The 20,613-nt window shown below is 53.8% G+C and overlaps 2 protein-coding genes across 13 annotated transcripts in view; both read left to right on the top strand.

Annotated features, from left to right (window-relative positions):
• Positions 1–2,916: 2,916 nt before the first annotated feature.
• Positions 2,917–16,558, top strand: Arfgap1 (ARF GTPase activating protein 1). Of its 10 annotated transcripts, XM_074075121.1 has the most exons (15): positions 2,923–3,052; positions 3,214–3,335; positions 6,222–6,285; positions 6,741–6,850; positions 7,153–7,324; positions 7,838–7,938; positions 8,804–8,890; positions 9,325–9,421; positions 10,114–10,170; positions 11,283–11,315; positions 12,321–12,350; positions 13,119–13,175; positions 13,663–13,722; positions 14,267–14,343; positions 14,994–16,558. In XM_074075121.1, the coding sequence occupies exons 3-15, from the start codon at positions 6,226–6,228 to the stop codon at positions 15,328–15,330; spliced, it is 1,278 nt and encodes a 425-aa protein (XP_073931222.1). In that variant the 5' UTR covers positions 2,923–3,052; positions 3,214–3,335; positions 6,222–6,225; the 3' UTR covers positions 15,331–16,558. The 10 variants fall into 10 exon arrangements, with proteins under 10 accessions (XP_073931216.1, XP_073931215.1, XP_073931217.1 ...); XM_074075115.1 differs by lacking the exon at positions 3,214–3,335 and having other exon boundaries at positions 2,917–3,052; positions 14,273–14,343; XM_074075114.1 differs by lacking the exon at positions 3,214–3,335 and having other exon boundaries at positions 2,918–3,052.
• A 144-nt stretch (positions 16,559–16,702) lies between these two features.
• Positions 16,703–20,613, top strand: part of Col20a1 (collagen type XX alpha 1 chain) — a 39,799-nt gene continuing 35,888 nt past the window's right edge. For all 3 annotated transcript variants that reach the window (XM_020173742.2, XM_074075109.1, XM_074075111.1), the window contains exon 1: positions 16,703–19,997. In XM_020173742.2, coding sequence (XP_020029331.2) covers positions 19,846–19,997 — 152 coding nt within the window. In that variant the 5' untranslated portion in view covers positions 16,703–19,845. The remainder of the gene's footprint in view (positions 19,998–20,613) is intronic.

Here is a 20,613-nt window from a genome sequence, read left to right on the forward strand (position 1 = left end):
AAAACCTGGATAATGTATGGTCCCCAGGCCAGGAAGCCACCCTGGAGAAGAGATGCAATGAGCTGTGGGCACCCAGGAGGCCCACCACTGGGGATAGGTTCTGGACAGGCACTCCAGGCTCCACTGTGTTTGAAACCCTGCACAGCAGACGGCCTCATCCCGTGGGCTGCACGTGTCCTGTATGTTCTCTGCATCAGGGTGTTTGCTAAGTGGAGGACACATAATTGGGGACAAATAATGGGAGACCAGTGACAAGGATGTAGGGTCACTCCTCCTTTTACTTCTGTGGACTTGGCTCCTCCCTTGGGCTCAGGCCACTCCAGCTCCTTACCGTCAACCCCACATTACTAGGCACTTCCTTTGTCAAAATTTACTCCATCACAGGAGAGCCTTTGCAGTCTGGGTCCTCTTTGCACCCCACAACAGGCATGCTGTGGGATTCCTGATTCCACTGTACACTGGTTTACCTGGATAGTCTATACCATTCTCATCCTGGCAACCCTTTTTTCCATGCCCTCTCAGGAGACACAGGATCAGCTGCTTCTTGGGAACCTGTTTGGAGGATCTAGCAGGGGGTGCAGGTACTCGAATACTCCTGATGGACAAGGGCTCTCCTCTGTCAGAGAAGGTCATCCTTCTCTACTGAGTGTGCTACTTCAGGGGGATGCACACAGAGCAGTGAGGGAGGAAGGGATACATACCACTTACAGATCAGCTGAATCAACCCTGGTGGTCAATGAAGTGACAGAGGTCCTAACCATATCATTTTCACATCCCTAGCTGCTTCTGATGGAACCTTGGGGGTTTAACTGTCCCTGGAGGTCAGCGGAGGCCACAGGCTTGCTGAACATGGTGGGACATTCCCTGGACAGGGAGTGGAAGGGTATGGGCCCCGGGCTGAGTCCAACTCAGGGGATGTTTTCAGAGCACAAAGGGAAGGTGAGGGCCCTGTTATCTGTGGCACTTGATATAGGCAGTGGTGTTTTCCTAGAGCGGCCTGAGTTCCCAGAGAGGGAAGATGCCCCGACCAGGAGGGACAGCAGCCTAGGGCCTCCAACTGGCAGCTATGCTGGGGTATGGGCCGAGGTGCTTCTGAACCACCTGCATGTGGGGTCTGCTGGTGCTCACAGCAGCCTTCTGGTAAGAATAAGCCAGGGCCCTCTGGGGTGGCTCCAATACTCACTGTCTTTTTTATTTTTCTTTGAGGTACTGGGGATCAAATTTAGGGCCTCCCACTTGGTAGGCAAGTGCTCTACCACTCCAGCCACATCCCCAGTCCCTTACTACCTTTTGATCTTGAAGAAATTACTGGATTGTCTTGTGCCTCAGTTTCCTCATCTAACAGTGGGTTCCTATCAGAAACAATGTGCAGTTGCTATGGGTCAGATGAACTTCCTCACCAAGCCCAGGGCATCCATCCTGGCAGCTTAGGAGTGTGGGCCCCAGGGTTGACACACACAAACAACATGGAGTTGGGCGGGGGGAGTGATGAGACAACAGTGACCTTTTTGCTGTATGATCAGAGAACTGGAAACAGCCTCCACTGGTTGTTTGATTACCCACTGCCAGATGTTGGTGTCAACTGTGCCCTTCTCAGAAATACCTTCCCCCCCTCCACCCTGCCACCTCCCCTACCTTTTTTAGTGGTTACTGGGGTTTGAAATCAGGACTTGGTGCCTAGGAGGCAGGTGCTCTGCTGCTCAAGCCACACCTCCAGCACCCCTTACCCCTTCATTTTCAACTTCTCTCCTTCAGTCCGCCTCTCCCAGGAAGCCCACTGTGATTATTCCGGCTCCCAGCTCCCACTATTTGAAAGCGTGGAGCCTATAGCCCTGATCGAGAATCTGATAGTAGACGCTGTACCAACGTCTCACTGAGCCTGTCCTCACTGCCTTGGCCTACATCATTTCTGAGCACGCAAAGGCTTCACTTTAAGCACTGAAGACCCCCCCCCAGGGGCGTCCTCTGGCTGCAGGAGGGTGCTAAGTGCAGGGCAGCAGGAAGGAAGAGAGCGGTGTTAAGAACACCTAGAGCAGTTTTCAATCAGTGACCAGGTAAATGCAAACAAACTGCAACGCGGGGAGCACCCCTCTGTACCGCCAGACTTGCTGCAGCCAAGTCTGACAAACCCGAGCTGGCATGTTGCCGGCGGAAGAACGCAGTCCATCACTTTCCCATAAAGAGAAATAAACAATATGCCCACAACAGTTCAAGGCAGCTTCATTCATAATAGCCTTCTTAACTAGAAAAAACTTCGGAACGACCCCAGTGTCCCACATGGGATGGCTACGAATGGATGACAGACTGCGGCGTCTGCAGTCAATGGAAGACCACGGAGCAATGAGGGGACTGATACACGACCCCAAAGAATCTCAGAAACATCAGGGTGGGAAAGAAGTCATCGCAAAACTAGATTTTTTTGTGGTTCTACATTTTTTTGCCCCCCAAGCGAAGGTTAGGGAGACCCTATCTGAAAAACACACTAAAAAAGGAGGTATGGGGGCGTGGCTCCAGTGGTAGAGCCCAGTGCGAGCCCTGAGTTCGAGTCTCAATACCGCCAAACAAGAAAAAAGTTGCCAGCCAAAGAGGAATGGGTGGCACAGAGGGTCAGGTCACCTGCAGTTAACCTCGGCGACAGCCCCGGTAACAGCTCTTTGGAGTCAACGTTCACACGGGGTCCACTGCTCTCTCTGCTAGTGGCCGCCGCCAGCCCCTCCTTCCGGCGGCCCGAGTGCTTCCGCCTGGAGGTGGTGGCCTTCTGTCCGGGCTCCCGTCCGACCCCGCTCCAGTCCCCGTCCCCCTTCCGCCGGGTCTCCAGCCACGTCCCCCGACCGGAAGGGAAGTGTCTCCGTGGCAACTGCGGGGTCTCACTTCCGGTCTCCCGCACGGAGGAGGAAGTCCCGCCCCGCCGGCTTCCCATGAGGCCTTGCGAAGCGCTACGTAGCCGGAAGCTGCTGGCGGCCGGTGGGCGACCTGTGCTCCGGGTGCAGCTTTGGCGGCCCTGCCCTGCCCGACGCCACCGACCCCGGCGGCCGTACCCACTCCCCGCCAGGTAAGCGTGCGACTGCGCGCCCGGAGGTCCCGCTCCCTCCCCGCCGCCGCCCTCCCCAGCACCCCTGGCGGCCAACCCCTTCCGCGCGGGCCCCCCGGTGTCTGAATTTGCCCGGTCCGGCCCGGGATCCGGAGTCGCCTACCGGTTTCGCGTCCCCTCAGCACCCTCTGCCCGAGCTCCTGCGACGAGACCCGGTCCGCACGGCCCAGCCGCCCCGGGAGGTCGCACCGCATTCGCCCTCGGAAGTCGAGTCACCAGCTCAGCTTCCTCCGCGGCCTTTGACGTGAGTGGTTGTCTGAGGGAGGGACAGACAGGACCTTAAACCTCTGCAGTCGGGAAGAGATGGATTTTGGTCTGCCCTGTTAAACGGTGTCGCCACCGATCCAGAGAAATGATTCCGCCCCTTTAACGCAGGGATCGTCCTCCTGCCGTGCTCCGTTAATCATGGCAGTAAAGGAGGTTTGCTCGGACGTCCGTTCCGAGATAACCTGCTTTGTAGAACGAGGAAGGGCTGCTGTTCTTAGACATGGATTCTTTGGGTTCTCTGGACACTTCTGAGAAAGATAGCATTTCTCCCTGCCTCCTTGCCCAAGGCAGCGTTAGGACCAAGCAATGTCCTTAAGTCTCCCCATTTTAAAGACCAGATGTTCTGAAGTCTGACGGGTGGCTTAGTGAAGTCAGAAAGTGTCCTAATTTGTTTCAACATTACTGGAGTTGTGTCCACTTAGAGAAGGAGGAACAGTTCTAGGATCTTGGTTTCAGGTGTTTGGAGGTCTTGGACTGTTTCTCAAGGTAAAAAAAGTTGAGCTATTCGCTTTCATGTTATTAAACTTAGCATTTCAGATAACTGGCCATTCGTTGGAAAGGCCAATGAACTCCAAAGAGACCGCGCTCTCAGTGGCTGGCTGGCAACAAGGAGATGGCCTGAGGCCCAGGTCCTGCCTCCCGTTCCGTTCCGTGAGTGCTGGCGTGGAGTTAATTTATGTGATCAAAATTGATCACACAGGGGAGTTTGTTACAAATCCAAGCCAAGTCATTTAATTTTGGCACATTTTCCCCTTCCAGTGTTTCTGTGAATGTCCTGCCTTGATTTTACACAGCTAGGAATTCAGAGTGGTCTCACCAGGTCCTGACTTTTTTTGCCTCTGTTGTGTTGACCAAGTCGTGAGCTGCAGGCACAGTGGTATGGAAGGAGGCAAGGCTAAATGCAGAGTCTTTGCGACTGCTATAACTGCTGTTCCTGTACGCCAGTCCCATGCAGGGCCCTCATGTGGCCACTATGAGGAGTCCAAAGGGCCTTGTAAACTCAAAACCACCAGGGAGTTTTTCCAAATATGTTTAGCTGCCTTCAGTGCTGTACATAACTAGATGCTTTGGGTGATGGCAGTGTTCTGCCTAAGTGAGTCATGCCAGGCCCGAGTCCTGCAGGCAGGAGTCAGCACGCAGGCATTCACCTCACAATCTGTGGTCCCAGGGCACTTGGCTGGCACAGAGAATTACAGAGTGGAGGGGAGCTAAGGTGAACTTATGATTTTGTTTCAATCAGTTACAGACAGATATTTCCTGACATCACATACCTTAAAAGTGGGTCCACAAGGATGTGAAAACTGAGGGAATTCTAGCTAAAGGTATGGCTCAAGTAGCAGAGTACTTGCCTAGCAAGCAGAAGGCCCTGAGTTCAAACCCCAGTACCACCACTGGAAAAAAAAAAAAGAGGCAGGGACTTATAGATGCTGAGGGTTTGGTGGGTCAAGAGTCAGGGTTCCCCTTGGTGAAGTCCTGATTTCTATAGTAGACTTAAGATTAAAAATGACTCAGGAGGCAGAGATCAGGAAGATTGTGGTTCAGAGCCAGCCCAGGCAAATAGTTCACAAGACCCTGCGTCTCGAAAAAAACCCATCCCATAAAAGGGCTGATAGGGTGGCTCAAGGTATAGACCCTGAGTTCAAACCCCAGTACTGAAAAAAAAAAAGATTATGAAATACAGGGGTTTCTGATTTTTTTTTAAGTTGCACCTCACATTAAGCTTTGCCTGCATCATTAATAGAAAGCCTGTGTAAGTGGTTACTTCAGACCCACAGTGAGGTTGCAAGGTTATGACTGAACATTTCAGTAGTGCCCCCGTGTGAAGCTTTTCTCACTTACAGATTACTCATGTGCTGTCCTCACATATGAGTTAGAGAGAGCAGCATACTGGCCATTCGTTGGAAAGGCCAATGAACTTCAAAGAGACCACGCTCTCAGTGGTGGGCTGGCAACAAGGAGATGGCCTGAGGCCCAGGTCCTGCCTCCCATCCCATGAGTGCTAGTGTGGAGTTAATTTATGTCTGACATTGCAATTGGCTCCAGCCTCTTCCTCTAGCTCTGATTTTTCTGGTCCTGGATTAAGTAGGCCTCCAGTTGAAGCTAAACTTTGCTAAAACTAGTAGATCTATGAGAAATAAATTAATAAATAGCTTTCTCTCTTTAGCCTGAGACTTCTTGTCTTCCCCACCAGTATCCTGTGAATTGTTGTGACAGGTCCGATAGTCCAGGGCCACTGCTTGTACTGTGACACTCTGCCACCCCTCAGGACAGTTCCACAGAGAATACAGACCCTTCAACAGGCTGCCTTTTGGTTGGTGGAGTGGCTTAAGTGGTAGAGCACCTGACTACCAAACCTGAGGACTTGAGTTCAAATCCCAGTATCCACCAAAAAATAAATTAAAAAAATACTAGGCTGCCTTATTTGTCCCTTATTACAGGCTGGGGACCTCCTTGCACTGAGTTGGAGATGTGGGTAGTACAGAGTATACAGGCTCCCTGTCATTGTGGAAAATCAGGTGTAGCAGCCAATCTGTGCACGTTTTGTAAAGGCTACCCCTTCCTGTGAGTTTCACCTCAAAAAGATGGAAGGTTTTATTAACTGTGTCCTGGTGGCACACAGTGCTTAAGCAGAGACACCATCAGCTGCTTCATGATATTCCTCAGCACCGTGCTGACCTGGCCTGGGAGCCTTGCAGAGTGTAAGCGCTCACGCTGCCTGCAGAAAGCAGCATCTCTCTAGCTTCAAAGTAACTCAGCAGATGTTCTTGTGAAGTTCTCACTATGTAGTGTTTTTTACCTGCCAATGTCTTTTCTTTCTTATAAGGCATTTATAAGTTAAGGATTTGTTTTCTTCCATTTGCAGCATCATGGCCAGTCCAAGAACCAGGAAAGTTCTTAAAGATGTCAGAGTGCAAGATGAGAACAATGTGAGTGTTGCTTTTGGGTGGTGCTTGGGTGGGCTGGTGAGCTTCCTGGGACCGTGCCCTCCTTGTAGTGGCTTGTCATGGCGTAACTGACCAGCATCATGGGGGAGCGGCCAGCTGTTCTTGGTGCTCAGGAGGCTGTAGGAGGTGGGGCTTCTGCCACATTGCTCAGGCTTCTAAGGATGGTTGGTCTTTCATCTCAACATTTTTATCCTACAGGAGGCTCTTTCCCATCACACCAGTTTCTGGGAAGGTTCTTCTGCCTCCTCCAGCTTTGTTCTGACCTCATGTCCTGTGACCATCCTGAGCAGCCCTGAGAACTTGTTGGCATCAGCTCTCTTCTAGGCCATGCATGTGTTGCTTGCTCTTTCTTTGTACCCGCTTGGGAGCAGCTGTTGGGTCTTTGGGGTTCCTTGCTCCTGAGGTGCCTAGTGAGTCACATGTGGCCCCATTTGTAGGTTTGTTTTGAGTGTGGCGCATTCAATCCTCAGTGGGTTAGCGTGACCTATGGCATCTGGATCTGCTTGGAGTGCTCAGGGAGACACCGTGGTCTTGGGGTGCACCTCAGGTCAGTGTCATGCTGCTCAGTCTCTGCAGGTTCTACATCTATCCTAATGTCCATGTGTGGTGGGGGCTTGCTTCCCATAGTGCTGTGTGGCAGGAAGCTTGGGGACTGCCACTGATAGGTGGTCCCACTCCATTAACACTGCAGCCAGCCTTGTCAGCTGCTGGCCAACCTCCGTGGAGCTTCTTTTGGCCTCTGTCTTGCCACAAGAAGCACCTGTGTCTTGTTCATGACTTGTTCTCAGTCAGAAAGGCTTCTGCATCTCTTCCTACTTGGTGACTAGATCAGTCCTCTCTGGTTTCTAGCTTTGTGCGTTCTGTTACAATGGACAAATGGAAGGACATTGAGCTCGAGAAGATGAAGGCTGGCGGGAATGCTAAGTTCCGAGAGTTCCTGCAGACACAGGAGGATTATGATCCTGGCTGGTCCCTGCAGGACAAGTATAACAGCAGAGCTGCAGCACTCTTTAGGGATAAGGTAAAGACAGGCCTGGCTTCGTCTCTCTGCATGGGTCATGGTGGATGGAATGTGGCTTTAGTGGCTCTGGGAGGCAGGTTTCTTCAGTCAGCTGTAGACATATGTATTAACGCCATGCACAGTCCAGGTATAGACAAGGACTTCTGGCCTCCTCCAGAGCGGATTCCTCCCGCCCAGAGGAGAAGCAAATGGCCAGTAATTACCGGGAGGAAAGGAAGTGATCATAATGCCTCTGGAACATCTTGGCTGCGGTGCCTCTGAGAAGTCTGGAAGCCCGTTGTCTGGGGGCCAAATAAGTGAACCCCTGTGCTTTTCAATTTGGGAACTACACTGATGAGAAAAACTATCATTTTTCACGGTCCATGGGAGACCGGCCTCAGCACTCATGCTTAGCGAATAAACATGAGACATGGGTGTTGAGCACCAGGGCAGGGCCTGGGGTGGTGCTGGTATGTGTGGCTAGGTGTGCCTGAGTGCATGGTATACATGTTCTGTTTTGTGTTCCCTTGTCAGGTGGCCACTCTGGCTGAAGGCAGAGCGTGGTCTCTGGAGTCATCACCTGCTCAGAACTGGACCCCACCTCAGCCCAAGATGCTACCATCCACTTCCTACCGGTAGCTACTCCTCTGGCCTGCTGGTCAGGTCTCAGCGCTGTCCTCAGCTCGGCCCTAATCTTGACTGTAGTTCAGAGTTTTCATAGAAACTTCATTCTCTACTTCCTCCACTCATGGAAACAGTTCCAGTTGTGAGCTGTTCCCAGATGTCATTGTGAAAAACAGCTTTTTTAAATTGCTGGAACAGTACAAACTTTTAGTAAAAATGTACCTGATAAGGGCACATCCAGAACAAAAAGTAGCATCTCCCTGTCCCCAGGTGGGCTCAGTACATCTTCCAGGTATGTTAGGCAGCCCTATAAAAAAATGATACGGTGGGAATATGGACAATGTTTGTAATACATCGTCACTCTTTTCTGAGAGTTGTTTGGTGTCCTGTAGCCCAGGCCCCATGGGGTTCAGGCCCCATGGTGGATGCATCACAGCTTCTACTGAAGGGAACATCCTGTCCCAAGGATGGTATGGGGTTGAATGGGGCACAGGAGGCACTAGGTAACAGTGCCCCTCCCCCATAGCCCCACCTTCCTGTGGGACCTAGTCAGAAGGTCCTAGTACTACTGCTGGCCTTAGCCTGCTTCCTCACCCTGACCCTCCTTACCTTTACTAGCTGGCACAGAGCCTGCTGCCGGCTACTTGTGATATCTATGAGGCTAGTGTTGCTGGGGCTTCAACAGCCAAGCCCAAGCATCCTATAGGCCAGAGCTGGAAGCTGGCCTGATCTCAGTACTTTCCAGATGTGGTGTGAGGGCTCCTCTCATGTGGACTATGTGTTCTAGTTGGTGCTGCTGGGCCACCTATGGTGTAATAGGCCTCTTTCTCCCTCTCCTCCCTGTACTGATCTCACTGCCCTTTGACTCAATTTCAGATCCTCTGGCCAGCCACAGACTGTGACTACCTCTGGGGACAAGGCTTTTGAAGACTGGTTAAACGATGACCTTGACTCCTATCAAGGGTGAGGTTTCTCAAGCCAGGACAGTGTAGATGGCCAGGCGCCTTGGGCAGACCACTACTCGAGGGTTTAGTCCGTTGAGTGGGCTGGGCCCGCTCTTTCTGTGTGCAGCACAGTGTGTGTATGTACAGATTTCAATTATAGGAAGCCCCAACCAGCCCAGGGTTCAATTGGGGTCTTAAAGGTAGAGAAAACCTGATACTTAGAAGAAGAAAATAAAGAAACCACCCTATAAATGGGTTTTCATTCCTGCAATCATCAGATTAAGTTCTTTTAATGCTTCTTCCAGTAACACTGATTGCTGGGTTTGGGTAGTGTGTATTAGGAGGCCAAGACTTTGAGGTCTAGTCAGGGCTTCCTCCTGAGGCCCTGGATCTCACTATTCAGGAAAAGTGAGATTCATGCCTGTGGCTGGTGCTGTTTGTGCTCTCTGTCAGGGCCCAAGAGAATCGCTATGTGGGCTTTGGGAACACTGTGCCACCGCAGAAGAGAGAAGATGACTTCCTCAATAGCGCCATGTCATCCCTGTACTCGGTGAGGACACCACGATCATGGCAGCACAGACGGGGCAGTGCGGCCCCCAAAATGGGCAGTGCAACTGTCTGGGAATGCAGTGCATGTGCTTAGTCTGGTCTGACTGAAGGTGCTTGTCCCTGACTTCAGTGAAAGTTTCTTTTAAAAATGTGGCTTACATTATTCAGATCCCAAAGTCACTTATTTATTTTGGCTACAAAATATATATTTCAAATTTAGCAAGGTCCATTTCTTCAAAAAACTGAAGATTCCTCTCCAGGGAGCACCTAGAGCTCAGCCAGAAGCTAAGCCGGCTCCAGGTGCCTGTGCTTCCAAGGCCTAGGAAGGTGGGGTGCTGTGCAGAGTCAGGGCTGTGGAGCTGCTCAGGTGCCCTAGAGATGCTCTGGTGCCTCTGCAGTATGGGGCCTGGCATCTCCTCAGTGCTACAGTTGGTTCTTCAAGTCCTTCCTCTTGGAATGGACAGTGCTGACATGCACTGCATACTGCAACTGGAGAGGTGAGGTTCCCATGCTGCAGTGTCCAGCAGCTTCCTTCCTCCTGTATGCAGGGACTGCAGAGGTGTTTGAGATACCTTTAGGGAGTTCTCTCCTGCTGCTGAAACACTCTACTGAGCTGCCAGGAGCCTGGCATGCGTGGGTCTGGCATAGCCATGCGTGGAACCTGATGTGGCTTGTTCTGTCTTGCCTCCTCAGGGCTGGAGCAGTTTTACCACTGGGGCCAGCAAGTTTGCCTCTGCAGCTAAGGAGGGTGTAAGTAACCTTGGGATGTACACTGGCCACTGCTGGCCTGGAGTCCTGAGAGACAGGGGCCCTGGGATTCTGACCACTGGGGTCTCTCCACATGTAGGGCCTCACTCACTCCCTAGGAGGCAAGCCTGAGGCTTTGGTGACTATAGGAAGGCCCAGGAGTCCTTGCTGTAGTAATAGGCGTTTCTCTGTGCTGGGGACAAGTTGCCTACAGAGGTCAACTTGCCCTCAATGAGTAGGTGGCAGCGCCTATGTGGCCTGAGTTTCTGTCTCTGGGTCTTCAGAGTAGTGTTAGAATGGGCTGAGTTCTATTCTCTTGCTTTTGCCTAGAATGAAGGGAAAATTGGGGTTTCATTGAGATAGACTCATCATGCATAAGGAAGCATGTCTGGCTCTGGCAGTGACCCAGCAAACGCTGGCAGAAAAGAGCAGGCTGAACCAGATGGGATGCAGCTTTGAGGAGAAACCATGGGCCTGGGGCTGGACCATGTGGTCATGGCACTGAAGGAATGGGGGCAGAGGTAGCTTGACCAGCTGACCCAGAGCAAAGAAGCCATCAGTGCCTACAGCTGTCCATAGAAGCAGCTGGAAGCCACTTGGTTGACTGTTACCATCACTGCCATGTGACTGCTGCTGGTTGCTGCCAGGGCCTCTGTCTTACCTGTAGAGAGAAGCTGAGTCCAGGGGAGGGCCAGGCCTTTCCCTTCTTTCCTTGAGTGTCAGTAATTGGAGTGCTGGGCAGCCATGTGCCCAGGTATTCCAGGCCCTGAGCTGCCCTCCATCAGGGTAGATGGGGCTGGGCAGTGGGAAGGCCAACTGAAGGCAGTGTTGGGGCAGCTGCCATACCTGACTCCCACAGTCGAGGATGGAGTTGGCCCTGTGGCTCCCCTAACCTGTGTTTGGCCAGGCAGTCCATGGGACTGGTGGCTGTGCTAGGCCAGGCCTCCCTACAGCAACCCTGGGCACCTGAAGCTGTTGCCAGGTTAATGCTGGCAGCCTGATGACCATCAGGAGGGACACCTGGAATTGAGCCTGGCCATATCCTGCAGGGATGAAAGCTGTGGTCAGGATTAAGACTTCTGATTAAAAAGCCTCATCTTTTTTTTCCCTTTTAGGCTACAAAATTCGGATCCCAAGCAAGTCAGAAGGTAAAAAGAAGAAGCTTTTATCCTCTGATGTGTTTTAAACTCTCGCAAGTGTGCTATGTCATGTTCAGCATCCAGAAGCTTCTTGGACCCGGTGCCTATGGCCTGAGGGTCCCAGCACAGAAACGCCACTCTTCCCATCCTCACATGTCAGCGTGGTCCCCTCAGGCCTATGCAGTTTCTGGAGAGCAGGAGGCTACCTCTGCTCAGGGCCTCCCTGTCCACTGGCAGCAAGTGCATGTTGTGAGGCCACTGGGCAGCCAACCTCCTTGGACCATCTGGGTCACAGCCATTTGGCCTTGGACTGCTCAGCCAGAGAGATCACTGCTGCAGACACTCACATGGCCTCAGCTCAGGAAACTGGCTCTCCCTGGGGTTGTTTTCTTTTGTGGGTAGTAGCAATCTCAGGCTTTGTCATTTATTTTTTCCTTAAAACTTGGTGTAATCAACAGTTGCCACAAGGTGCTCAGGGCTCTGGTGGGCTGTCCCCCATGGTGCTGTGGGTAGGTTTCTAGGACCCACTTTCATGCCCTGAGTCAGGGAGGCCAGTTCTGATTAGTCCCCTTCACCCCACAGCCTGCAGCACTTGACTACAAGTAGTTCCACCTCCCGGGGCTCTTCTAGCCCTGTGCACCCCAATCGTTCATCTTGGGAGTGCTTCTCTGTCTCTGTCTCAGAGTCTCCAAAGCAGGCTTCTGAGACACTTACAGATTCTGGACTGCTAAGTTTGGAGCAGAAAAGTGTCAGTGCAGGGGCCTAGAGCAGGCTGGTGCAGGACCTGGTGCTGTCGTTAGGAACAGTTCAAGCCAGGCCTGGTGATGCACACTATAATCCCAGTATTTAAGAAAAGCGTGGGCTGGGCTGTATAATGAGACCCTCTCTCAAAAAAAAAAAGGAAGAAAATCAGGCGTGGGGCATGTTCTTGGTGCTTCCTGGGTGTTGCTAAATCCTTCTCCTACCACCTTGCTCTCTTCTCTGCTAACCTGTCTCCATGCCGTCTGGGTCAAGTTTTGGGGTTACAAACAGCAGCCAGAGCCGGTAAAGTCCATGTCTGCTGGTGCATGCCACCCATTCCTGAGAATGTGCTTTGTTCCTGGCTGCTTCTATCCCATGTGCTTAGTCACCTGTGTGTGCTACACTTGCACCTCCTCCCTGGTCTGCCAGGGCTGGAGGACCACAATTGACCCCAGATCCAGAGCCCAGGTGTTGCTCGAGCCTGGTGCTAGGTGGGCCTAGGGAGCCCAAGGGGTCTTGCCCTTGTGGGGAGGGTCCTTCCTATGTCATGGACTTACCCTTTTCTGCTTTTCCTGGCCTTGTGGAAGGAGATGACCCTGTCACATTCCTGGGAGCTCAAGGCCCTGTGGCCATAATCACCATGGTGGTGCCTGGAGCAGGAGAAGCTGTATCCTTCCCCAGGGCTTCTTCCTCCGACCCTAGCCTCTGTTCCCCTCCCTCTAGGTGGGGCTCAGTGCCTGTTCTAGAGAGGGGAAGGTGCCTGCAGTCAACAGGGTCCACCTCCTTCCTCCTGTCCTTGTGAATGGGAACATGGAGGTTCAACGAAGCTTATTCCTGCCAGCTGACCTGTGCCAAGGCCTGGCGGAGCGTACGGGAGGACCTATGGGTGCTGCCTTCCTTTTCTGGCCCCCATCCCCTTGTCATTTGCTGCCTTCCTTCTGTGGCCCTCTTCCTCTGTGTGTGTCCACATTCTGCTGCCTTACTTGTGTTGGCAAAGCTCATGCTGCCCTGTGCTGACTCCTCTGTGGTGAGTGGCTGCATATGAGGCTCATGTGACATCTTTTCCAACAGGCTTCAGAGCTGGGCCACAGCCTGAATGAGAACGTACTCAAGCCTGCTCAGGAAAAGGTATGGACAGCACTGATGGTCAGGGCGCTCAAGTGTCCATCCCACCCAAGCCCTTTGTTTCTAGGGAAGCAGACATGTGCTGGGCACTTGGGACCACCCGCATTCTAGACCAGCAAGGCCCACGTGGCCTAGAGACCCCCATCCTCCTCTTTTGGCTCAGTCATTCCCCAGGTGCACCTCTCCTGAGCTCACCCTTCCCTCTGCTTTGTGCCCCAGCATCTGGGCACAGGTCATCTGCACTCAGGGGAATGGGAGCCTCCTCCTCCACCCCACCCCCTCAGAGTGTGAGTGAGGCAGAGGCTGGTGGGGGTTGCCAATCCCACTCCACAAGAAGAGCCTGGACTAGGCAAGAGGTACTTGTCTGAGGAGGCACAGGGTCCTCCTTGTAGGGGCGATGCCTTGGGAGGCTTTTTGTAGATCTCCCTGCCGGTTTCAGGTCTTCCTCTGAAGCTTTAATCCCCTAACGATGCCCTTTACACCTACACAGGTGAAGGAGGGAAGGCTTTTTGATGATGTGTCCAATGGGGTTTCTCAGTTGGCGTCCAAGGTAGGGTAACACTACTGACTTGTGGAGTGGCCTAAGCCAGTCTCCATATTCCAGGCCTTTGCACCAGTTGCCCAGGAGGAGGCCCAGGCACTTGTGCCGTATGTGGGCTTTGCCAGCCATGGCAGTGGCCACTGCCCTCTGGTTGTCTGAGGGCTTGAGGAATATGGAAACAGCTTGACCGGGGCGGGGGGAAATTGTCAGCCACTAACCTGTCACTTCCCCTTGTCTTGCTGCTGTCGGCCCTTCCTGTGGTAAGTGCCAATGCCTGTCTCTACTGAGTCCTCGGCCTTTTGTTTTGCACTTGATGGTGTCCTAGCTGCCACAGCAGATAACTGCTTAAGATGAAGTGCGAGGAAGGCAGGGGAGGGCCATTTTTGGGAAACCAAACAGTGATGTGTATGCGTGTGCAAGCACAGGACATTCTTACTTCAAAGTTTCATCCTGACATCGTAGGCCTGTGTTTGTGTCAGTCAGAGGTCCTCTGGGAGCTCATGTGCTGTGCAGAATGGTGCCTTAGCTAGCCTCTCTTCTCATCTACTTCCAGGTCCAGGGAGTTGGCAGTAAAGGATGGCGGGATGTCACCACTTTCTTTTCTGGGAAGGCAGATGATCCCTCGGATAGGTATGCTGTGTTCCCACTGTAGGTCCTGTGTTCCACTGTCCTGTCCCGGCCCCTGGCCCCTACCTTTCCTGGACACATCCCATGAGCTCCTGAAAAGGCAGTCAGTATCTAGGCTCAGTGTCCTGCTTCTGTGCCCAGCACTGTGCTCACAGGATTCTCTACCAGAGGCACAGGGTAGCTGCTGCTTCACCTGTGACTTCAGGGCCCCTATTCGTGATGAAGCTCACATTCTCTTTCCTGATGCTCCAAGTTCAGGTGATTGATGGAGCATGGGCTCTTATGGCAGGAGGCCGCCAGTCCCTCTAGGCAGGTTCTGGGCCCCTTGGCCTCAGGGTGGAGCCTCACTGAGGCCAGGTTTGCTCATCTCTGAGGTGAAGCAGTTCCCACCTGGGGTGCTCTGTCCCCACAAGGGTGGCTAGGAAGCACTTGGCAGTGTCTGGTAGCCCCTAGCGTGGCATAGAGTGCTTGGAGCTACTAGCCACACTCTGGTGTATGGGGTTCCAAATCCAAGTACAGTTTGGGCTCGTGGAGTGCTGGTCTTTGTTCTCCAGGCTCCTGAGCTCTAAGAAGGTGAGGCAGACTGGGGGATGCCACCTCGAATATCTGGTTCCGTGACAACTATTGAGAATTCCTCCCTCTCTCTATAAAAGGCCTCTGGAGGGCCACAGCTACCAGAACAGTGGTGGAGACAACATCCAGAACAGCACCATAGACCAGAGCTTCTGGGAGACCTTCGGGAGCGCCGAGCCCCCCAAGGCAAAGTCCCCAAGCAATGACAGCTGGACCTGCGCAGATGCCTCCACAGGGAGGAGGAGCTCGGACAGCTGGGATGTGTGGGGCTCAGGCTCTGCATCCAACAACAAGAACAGCAACAGTGATGGCTGGGAGAGCTGGGAGATCGCCAGTGGGGAGAGCAGGGCCAAGGCTGCCAAGAAGGCAGCGCCATCCACGGCTGTTGATGAGGGCTGGGACAACCAGAACTGGTAGGCCCCCACCACGCCCCTGACCCCAGCCTGTTGGGACAACTGCTGTGTTTGCACTTTGCCCTCGTTGTTCCTTTTTTTCATTTGACCCAAGAAAAAGCAACCTAAACGTGAAGACAGTGTCTCAGGCAGGACCAGGTTGGTGCCACCTGCCTGGCGTGAGGCAGCACCCTCCAAGACCACATGGGGTATGCCATCCATGCACCTCTTGGGTTCTCTGAGCAGCCCTCCTGGATTCATAGGTTTTTCAGGACTGCGCTGTCGGGGCACGCTGCTCCTGCTGGGATGTGGGCCTCACACAGGCTGGGACTGCACCCACATGCAGCACTGTCGGCCATGGCAGACAACTGCTTCTGTTGAAATGTTTGTTTTTAACTTTAAATGGTTTGCTGTAGTTGTTTTTTCTTTTTGAAGAAAATGCCTGAAGTCTTAAAGATGGAAATGCCAAAAGCAATACTGGAGCTTGCACTGCCATCTGAAGCCCCCACTTCCCAAGTCCACATCTCCCTGTGGCCTGTGCTGTGAAACTCACTGCTCTGACCCGCCTTGGCTTTCCTGCATCAGCCCTGGTGTCACGGGACAAACCCTTCACAGATGGCTACACACAGCATCGTGACTCTGGCTCTGCCTGGATACCACACGAACTCAGCCAGCCTGGAGTTCCCTGGTCAGCTCAGAAATGCGGAAACGAGAGCCAAGTAGGGCTGGAGAGTGGTTTGTCATGTCTGCCTGCCCTTGTCCAGGGGGGACCTGGTAGAAGGGGGTATGAGGGCAGGTAGAGCCCATGGCCACTGCCAGGGTCTGCCCAGGCAAGAGAGGGCCTGTGGGCATTGTGCTGGGTGTTGTGTCTGCAAAGACCAGGCCTTCTACTAGCCTGGGCACTGCAGGGACAGATGCAGCTGAGTGCACCTGCTCATGCCTGCTTGGCATGCAGCTGTACCTGTGGCTTGTGTCTCTTCAGTTCTGGCCCAGTCTCTCCCTGTGGCAGTTGGGTCTCACTGATCATCCTGGAGCCCATCCAGGCTTTGAGCCTGTTGGACCACGTGAAGAATTTGGCTCAGGCTCTGTGGACTTTGATGCCCTGCAGACAAGGGTCACCATGTGATGCCAGCGGTTGGATCTGGTGACAGTGCTGCTGCGGGCATGGCTGGAGAGCACAGCTGGGCCTCTCTCTGTCTTCTTGCACCCACTTCTGTCTGATCCTCAGTTTGACCAGCAGTGCATGACCTGAAGCTCCTGTGTTGTTTGTTTGTGATGTGGTCTCCTACCTGCTGCAGCCGTGCTTGTCACCACACTAGTTGGGAACTGTGTGGGCCCCGAGGGTCCCGTGCTCAGCCCACCTTGGGGATTCACAGTCTGCTGCAGAGTGGTGGGCCTTGGGCTTGAGGGCAGGGGGACTTCTGGGTGCTGTGTCTTCAGGTGGCATGTAGCCTGTCAGTGGCCAGGTCCAGTATGTTGCTGAGCCAGGAAGGGAAGGGGGATTCCCACAATCCCATCACTGAAGGCACACCTGCTGCAGGTGGGTGAAGCCAGAGGTCAGAGGTGCAGGATGAGAAGCCCACAGGGCAGAGAGGAGCCCATAGGAGGTCAGAGTAAACAGCTAGGGAGCCAAGCATGAGGGAAAGGCCTTCACCCTATAGGTGCATAGATCTTCTCCTAAGCTGAGGTAACCCAATTCAGTGGTCATGGGTTAACTGGTTGCTTGGACCCCATGAGGAGGGGTAGCCTAAAGTGGGTGTAATCTGCCCTGGATAGGGATGTGCGGTGCCCAGCGTTTTTCTGTTCACACACCGGCACCCTCACTCAGTGTGGAAATGGCTTCATTCCAGTCCAAGAGGCCACGTGCCCCAGGGCATATTGGGATGGGGGAATGGCCCCAGCTATCCCAGAGTCCCCTCTGATGCTACATGCAGTAGAGGGACTGCATATTTTGAGGTTTGCTTCAACAGGAAGGTCTTGGTACTCTCCAGCCACTTCCAAGAGTCCTCACGGCACTGGATGGACAGAGGGAACCCAGGATGGCTACCGGGCCTCTCTTGACTGTGTTATGTGCAGTCTGAGCATCACTGAATCCCGATCCCTTGTCTTGTATGTGGGGCACTGACCAAATGGCAATCCCAGTAATGCACACACGAACACAGGACATCTGGTGGGCCCTGACCTTCAGGTGCAGTTGATGAGAATCTGGTATAGCCAGCAGGTGTTCCTTGTCCCCAAGGGGAGGAGGTGAGGGCAGCAGCCTTGCTTCTTCCACTGTAGTAGTTGGGTGTCACAGGGACCCTAGGAGAGGCCCACTGCCTTTCCCTCCAGGCCCAGCTGCACTCTAAGCCAGATCTACCCTGAGAGCAAGCAACCCAGCAAGGGACTGGGCAGCCCTGACTACTGCTCTAGGGGGCCAGACAGTCTGGGAAGTAGAGTGGGAAGTGGGAGGAAAGAGGTAGTGTCCAGTGGCCCTCAGCCCGAGTGGGCAGCAGTTGTTGGACCACATCAGGGCCCAGGTAGGGGGGCTTCTCTCTTGAGACCTGCTAGGCCCCACCTGGACAACAGTACCATGGGTATCTTCCCTCCCAGTCTATGTCCTTGTCATCAGGAGCTGGGAGAGGCCCCATGCAGGTACACTAGATCAACTGACTGGGTGGTCTGAAGGTCCTGCCCTGGAGCAGTGCTTTAGGATCAGACAGCCAGATAGGCTAATATAGACGTGGTGGTCCTGGGGGGGGTGGTCCCCAAGTCCATTTTTGATTGAAATTTGGTCTCAGCCTCTGGCCAGTGGGGTGGGAGGGTGGAGATGCCCCACCTCCTCAAACTAGCTCCAGCTGACCACCTGCTCAAGTCAATGTCTGCTATTTGTTTGCCCCTGATCGCTGCCCAAGGCACTGACTTAACCGGTGAACATTTCAAGGCCAGCCCTCCCCTTTCTGGAACTTAAAACTAGCATTTTGAGCATCTACCTGGTTGCTCCCTCACCCCATCATAGCCCTTCAACCTGTGTTGTTACTCCCAGTTGGGTAGCCCCTGCCCACAAGCTGCAGCCAGCAGGAAGATAGTCAAGCCCCAGGGTGATCCCTGAGCAAGAGTTAGCTAGAGGGAGGACTGACCCTGCTCTGTTCTGACCTAGTTGACCCAGGAATGTGGCTTTGCCCTAGAGTACTGAGGCTGCAGACAGGGTTGGGCTCCATGAGAGGCTTTTTTCTGCAGGCCTGGGGGTCACCCCCAGTGGCTGGGGCTGGAGGAAGCAGGCTTTGCAGGTACCTCCAAGCAGACTGGGGTGAAAAGGCACAGGGTGGCCAGTGTGGGTCACTGTGCTGTGAGCTGGGACTGCTGAGAGCATCCGCAGCAGCTCCCTAGGTGTGAGTTACTACACACAACTATTTCTGGGATTACGTGAGCTGGGCTGCAGAAGAGTACCCGGGAATGCCAGACCGGGTGCTCCGGTGGCCACAGCAAGAGCTACAGGGACTGCTGGGCTCCGTTCTGCAGATTCCAGCATCCAGCTGAGGCATGGGGCCTGTCTGGCTCCCCGGAAGCAGAGGGTGGGACAGGGGTCCAGGAGCCCTCAGGAGGGCTTCAGGGAAGTGGGTTGTGCCTCTCCTGCATGGACTGTCAATTGGCCAGGGAACTGGGGTATGTGTAACCTTCCAGGCATCTCCTGAAAAGTGTGGCCTTGCAAGGGGCAGTTGTGAGCAGTTGGCAGCCATGACCTAGACGTGTGTGTGTGTGTGTGTGCGTGTGTGTGTGTGTGTGTGTGTGTGTGCGTGTGTGCGCGCCTAGTCCTGGGTTGTGTGTGCGTGTGTGTGTGTGCGTGTGTGCGCGCCTAGTCCTGGGTTGTGTGCGTGTGTGTACGAACTTGTCTCAGAAGGAATGTGGTTTACCCATGGCCCAGGACAGGAAGACTGGATTTCTGTCTATTCCCAGGGCAGTACATTGGGGACAGGGGCAAATGGCCAGCCAGGCTGGCACTTGTAGAGCTGTCTCCCTGCTGGGCTCCTGGATGAGGTTGGGGGTCAAGGTAGGGTTTGTAGGGGTCTGGGTGGGTCAGCCCCCTTCAAGTAGGGCAAGGGGTCTGGTCACCCGGGCTAGCCTGCTGGGGGTACCAGTGTAGGCCAGACCATTGCTGGGGGTTATGCTTGCCTGACTTATGCAGGTGGGAGGGTCTTAAGCAAGAGGACATTTTTTGGGGGGATATTCCAGGTAAGGGCAGTGTGAACATGGGCTGAGTTATTGGGGGCAACCAGGAAAAGGGGTGGTGAGGCTGAATGGGGTCCTGGTGCTACTCTAGCCTGCTCCCCCCCAAATAACCCACCAGAGATCTTTAGTCCTCAGCGTGCACAGCTTGGTGCCCAGGGCCACATATAGTGACCGTCCCCAAGTGGCCTTCTCTGTGAGCTACTCTTTGTAGGACAGGTCTTCTACAAGTGAGAAACAAAGGTGCCTGGCCCCTGGTGGGACCCTGCCCCTGTGTGATGGGGTCCTTTGTGTTGGGACACACTGTGCTGGGACATGCCCCAGGCAGTAGCAGATGGGAAGGGAAGGGGGGCTGAGGGGTGGGCCAGGCAGTGACGTCAAGAGTTGGACCTTTTATAAGCCTCAGCCTTCCTGTGGCTACAGCAGGACCAGAATGGACCAGATGGCCCTGGGGAGCAAGAGACACTATCCTCGGAGCAAGAGGAGGTGGGTGGCCTGCCTGTAGCCATGGGACCCAGGGGATCCCTCAGGTCTGTGATTGGAAGACCTTGACCTTTCAGAAAGGTTGGGATAGGAGCTCAGCCCCTCATAGGCAGCAAAACAGGATTGCACAGGGCCAGGGTGAAGTCAGGTGGGACCAGGTGCACCTGGGAGATCTGGGCTGCCACAGGTACTCACTAACCCTGTGGAGGTCTCAAACACCTGGGTCATGGCAGTACAAGGATGGCAGGTGTCCTGCAGAGTTGGGCTTGTGTTCACTAGATGTGACCTCTGTGGCCCTGTGGTGGGGAAGGGACTGTGAATGGAGACAGTCCAGGCTTGGGAGAGTCCTCAGCTATCTGCCTCATGTTTTGTGGTCAGATGGGGATGCTGGTCCGCAGCTATCTCCCCCAGGCTGCCTGTTCCGGTGTCCATATGGCGGTTGCTTGCTCGTTGCTGGGCCAGCATTGGAGCCTGGTTTAAATCTCCTGGAAGGAGACAGATATGCAGCGGGGTTGAATTAGCCAACAGCCTTCTCACTGGACTGGGAATTCCCTTAGGGAGTGGCCCTGGTGGTATTGCCCCTAAGCACACACTGGGAGGGTCTGCAATTAGGGAGTCC

This window comes from Castor canadensis, chromosome 5 (assembly GCF_047511655.1).
Source record: "Castor canadensis chromosome 5, mCasCan1.hap1v2, whole genome shotgun sequence".
NCBI classification, from domain to species: domain Eukaryota; kingdom Metazoa; phylum Chordata; class Mammalia; order Rodentia; family Castoridae; genus Castor; species Castor canadensis.

What these genes read in the sequence shown, in the direction of transcription:
- Arfgap1 (XM_074075114.1), top strand. Translation starts at nt 2,919, where the DNA reads ATGAGGCCTTGCGAAGCGCTACGTAGCCGGAAGCTGCTGGCGGCCGGT. An exon ending in GACCTTGACTCCTATCAAGG is followed by an intron (nt 8,891 to 9,324) that starts GTGAGGTTTCTC and finishes GCTCTCTGTCAG; the next exon opens with GGCCCAAGAGAATCGCTATG. An exon ending in CCTCTGCAGCTAAGGAGGGT is followed by an intron (nt 10,171 to 11,282) that starts GTAAGTAACCTT and finishes TTTCCCTTTTAG; the next exon opens with GCTACAAAATTCGGATCCCA.